This window comes from Phascolarctos cinereus, unplaced genomic scaffold (genome assembly GCF_003287225.1).
Source record: "Phascolarctos cinereus isolate Bilbo 61053 unplaced genomic scaffold, phaCin_HiC Scaffold_3;HRSCAF=262, whole genome shotgun sequence".
Lineage (NCBI taxonomy): Eukaryota > Metazoa > Chordata > Mammalia > Diprotodontia > Phascolarctidae > Phascolarctos > Phascolarctos cinereus.
The window spans coordinates 100227596-100231846 of NW_027555736.1; the positions used below are offsets into that span (position 1 = coordinate 100227596).

The window sequence follows — 4251 nt, forward strand, 5'->3', positions numbered from 1 at the left end:
TTATTGACTTGAATCATACCAACAATGTTTCATGGAGCAAAATCAATTACAGAAATATGCTTTGGGAACTTGTTCCAGGAAAATAACATTAATAAATGTTTACTCTATTCAAAGGGAAATAAAGGAAAATACAGCAGTTCTGATATGGCAGAGGTGAAGTCAATGTTCCGAGAAGTACTTCCCAAACAAGGTAATTACGTAATTACCCCCCATCAATAACACTTATTGGTCCCTACAAAGTGATAGGTAATACACCAAGGATTTTTTTTTTAGTAAGCATTCTACATTAGGATATTCTTCTGGTTTTCAGACCCTATAATTGTTTCCCACAACTGCTACCACAAAAAAGTTTGCCCCCCTCCTTCAAACAAACTTAGGTTTTTAATACCTTTTGGGGGGGGGGAGCTGAAGAGATTTGAGGGGATGAGAAACCTGAGCTTCCTAAGAAAAGAGTGATGCAAGGGAGATGTGCCAGAAATCTTGCTGCATTGATTTGTAACCATTAGTTAAGATACTTAAGTTATAAGCTTTCGTTTCTTGCAATTTAAAATGTTTATGAAAACATTACATATTACAAGTTTTATGTACATCCATATGTGACAGTCTTTTTTTTTAAAGCTCTTCAAGCATGTTTTAAAAAAAATTTTTTTTCAAAATTTTTAAAAGCCCTTGATTTGGGGTCAGGTGACTTGAGGTTGAATCACCTTGCTGAATAACTTTGCTATTACTCCTTGTGTAACCTTGGACAAGTTATCTATCTGTGCCTGTTTCCATCTGTAAAGTTAGTGAGTTGGGGGCAGCTAGGTGGCACAGTGAATAGAGCTCTGGCCATGGAGTCAGGAGGACCCGAGTTCAAATCCACCCTCAGACACTTAACATTTACTAGCTGTGTGACCCTGGGCAAGTCACTTAACCCTGATTGCCTCACAATCGTCTCACCAAAAAGCAAAAAAAAAAAAAATTTAGTGAGTTGGTCTTTTTCTCCAGGGTCCCTTCTAGTGTAAATCCTCTGATCCTAAAATCTCCCCTTAAACATTTTGAAAATATGGAACATCTGTGCATCCAAGTTCTATGATCTGTACCTTGCTTCTAATAAATAGGTGCATGTGAAAGTTGTCTCCCAATTCCTTTAACCCAGAAGTCAGCAACCTTTATTTAAAGGGAGAAGGCATGTTTTTGTTAATTCTCTTAGAATTATGTGAGAGAGTATGGCTTACTAGATAGAATGTCCTTGGGAGTCTGGAAAACCTAGTTCATTGAAATCTTGACTTTTACATGTATTTTGTGACCTTAGGAAAGTCTTTAACTTCTCAATGCTGCAGGTAGCTCTCTAAGACTCAGAGTTAGACTGTTAGGGGCAAGGTAGTTTACAACACCCCTTGTTATCCTCATCTTCCTTTGGATATGCCTTAATAATAGAAACAGGGATGGGGACTAGACTTATTTCGTTGAATGTGAAATTTGAATTGAAAGTTCCTTCTTTCTTTAAAGAAAGGACTGCCTTTTCTATTTGTATCTGTAGCAGTTAGCAGCATATATAAGAAGTTAATACTTCATTCATCATATTCCAGCTTCCAGATGAGGAAAGTCCTACCATTTGCAAGTTTGCAGCTTGTATCTTGTGAGTTGCCTAGAGCATTTGAGAGGTTGAGTGACTTGCCCAGGATCAGTCAGCCTATATGTCAGAGGCAACACTTGAATCTAAGTCTTCCCAGCTCTGAAAATAGCTCATTTATCCACTATATCACACTGTTCTTAACCCTTTCCTGCTTCAAATGGAACACAATATTTTTAAATTTGTCTGACCCTACCTAGATTTGCTAAACATACTCCAAGGATCTAAACTGATTTTGCAATTTGGAGGACCTCTGGTGTTTGGTAACCCTCCAGGTATGCAAATCCTAATCCCTATATTGCTTCTTTAATTTGGTGAAGAATTCTAAAGAAGTAGGATCCCAGATCCTAAATCCAAGCCAGCACTTTTATCTGTCTGGTGTAGCAAACTGCCTCACTCACCTAGATTTTCACTTGTCAAAAGGATTAATAAAGAGTAAGTATTTTTGACTCCCCCAGTCAATAACTGGTTTGGCAGTACTCTATCTTGGAAGAGCTTTCGTCTCTCCTTGGCTGCTCTGGTCCCAGATATATCATTACAGGTATCAGCAAAACTCAAACCACGATTGACTGGCTTTACATAAAATACTTGCCATAGTCTACTGGCAGCCATTATTATTTAACTTGACCATGGGGAATTCCAAGACCTCATCATACCTTTGTTATTGTGAAAATGCTCCAGGCAACTTCACTTCCAACCTCAGTTTTAAGTACAAACTTAACATCTTCCACTACTTTGCTCAATAATCCATTAATGTTTATTTCTCTTTATACATAGGTCAATTGTCTGTGGAAGATGTGGCCACCATGGTGCTGTGCAAACCCAAACTTCTGCCACTGAAATCTCTGACTCTTGAAAAATTAGAGAAAATGCAGCAAACAGCACAAGAAACTATTCGCCAACAGGAAATGGCAGAAAAAGAACAGCACCAAACAAACCAATGAATGAATGATTTATTCATCAATTTTGGTTACTTTTACTTGCTATGATAGTTTTTCAAAATAATTCACATTTGTTTGCTAACCCTGAAATTTGTATTGAAGTTAAAATTCATGTAAAATAAGGGGATAAGTATAAGTCATCAAAACAACATAATGAACTTAAGCTTTTATAATTCCTGTCATAAACTATGGTCCAACTTTCACTTTGGCCATATTTTATTTTAATCTTTAGTATTCTGTTCAGTGATTGTTGGAATTCTGAGTTCTACCACAAGATTGCATTTGTCTAGGTGTTGTTCAACATTCCTATTTTTAACAATTTTAGAGATCCAACAACCCATAAAATGTGTAACTTCATGAAAATTCTACACATTGGCCTTTTTGCATGATATATCAAGACCAAAAATGAAGTTTATTTTTTTAAGTGTTTTGAGTTTTTCAGTGGAAAGTGTTGGAGAGAGAAAAATACTTAAACAAAATTATAAAGATACTACATAAGCATATACATATATACACACATATTATGTACACATGCACACATATTATGTACACAAACACACACACATATATATTTGAAAATGCATTCAAATCACATCAGAAATAAGCTGAGTTTCTTTTTAAGGATTCACCTGGGAATCTGAAGCAGAGGGAATGAGTAGATTTGTGAAACAAGATTTCATGGTAGACTTTTACTTTCATTTGATAAAAACTGCCTATGTTGGACACAATGTTTTTTTAACAGAAGTTACAGCCAATCTTTCTTGGCCAGAAGGAACAAAATAAATGTAGCAATATTCCTGAACAATAAAAGGCTGTCTTTTTTTAAATACATATCTGTCTTAGCATGCTTTAGACTTTACACCCACATCTTGGTAGTCACCTTTACAAGTTTTCAGTTCTAAAATAGTAGTAATAGAAAAGGGGGAATCCTAAGATCTTTTTAATCATTAGTCTAACTACACAGTATTTTTAAAAATTGAATAGAAAATTTAAACAAGCTACAGAAGGCCTAAGAACAAACTGTTACTCTAAGCTAATGATAGAAGTAGGTCTATAATTTATATCACTAACAAATTAAGAGTTTTCAATATGTCTATTTCAATGTGGTACAGAATAATTTAAAATACGCCATCAAGCTCTGCTACATAATTGGACTGAGTCTGAGATTACACAGTGGGCAAGCACTATTTTCAACAAGGCTCAAAAATATGACTTATAATTCTGTTGGCTTTTGTTAGTTAACAAAGCTAATGCTACATTCCTGTAACTGTCAACTTAAGAATGTCAGTGGGGTTAAATCTCATGCAAATTTCTAAACACATGCTTCATCTCCTCCTAGGTCAATTACTAAAATGTTAGGGAGAATCTTCTGAAGTCACATAGATTTGCCAATGTAGTTTTAACAGAATGTTTCCTGTATTTGCTCCCTGTCTACAAAAGAACAAGCACATCATTATGCTACTATTTATTAGCACATATTTTTGGTTTGTTTTTAACCATCCATACATTTTAAATTACTACTCAGTCACAAGAAAAAGAGCTTTTATAACTGCTAAGTTCATTAATTTTGAAAAGCTGATTGAGACTTTGAAATTCATGTAGTAGTATAAAAAAACTTCATATGCACAATTAAATGAGTATGATAACTTACTGAGAATTCTCCAAATAAAATTTATCTTAATAAAGACGCAAAAA

The 4251-nt window shown here is 34.8% G+C and overlaps 1 protein-coding gene across 4 annotated transcripts in view; it reads left to right on the top strand.

The window, feature by feature from the left end:
- Nucleotides 1-3387, top strand: part of BBIP1 (BBSome interacting protein 1) — a 35219-nt gene extending 31832 nt beyond the window's left edge. For all 4 annotated transcript variants that reach the window (XM_020988011.2, XM_078151060.1, XM_020988014.2 and 1 more), the window contains 2 exons: nt 115-190; nt 2393-3387. In XM_020988011.2, coding sequence (XP_020843670.1) covers nt 145-190; nt 2393-2559 — 213 coding nt within the window. In that variant the 5' untranslated portion in view covers nt 115-144 and the 3' untranslated portion in view covers nt 2560-3387. The remainder of the gene's footprint in view (nt 1-114; nt 191-2392) is intronic.
- Nucleotides 3388-4251: the final 864 nt, after the last annotated feature.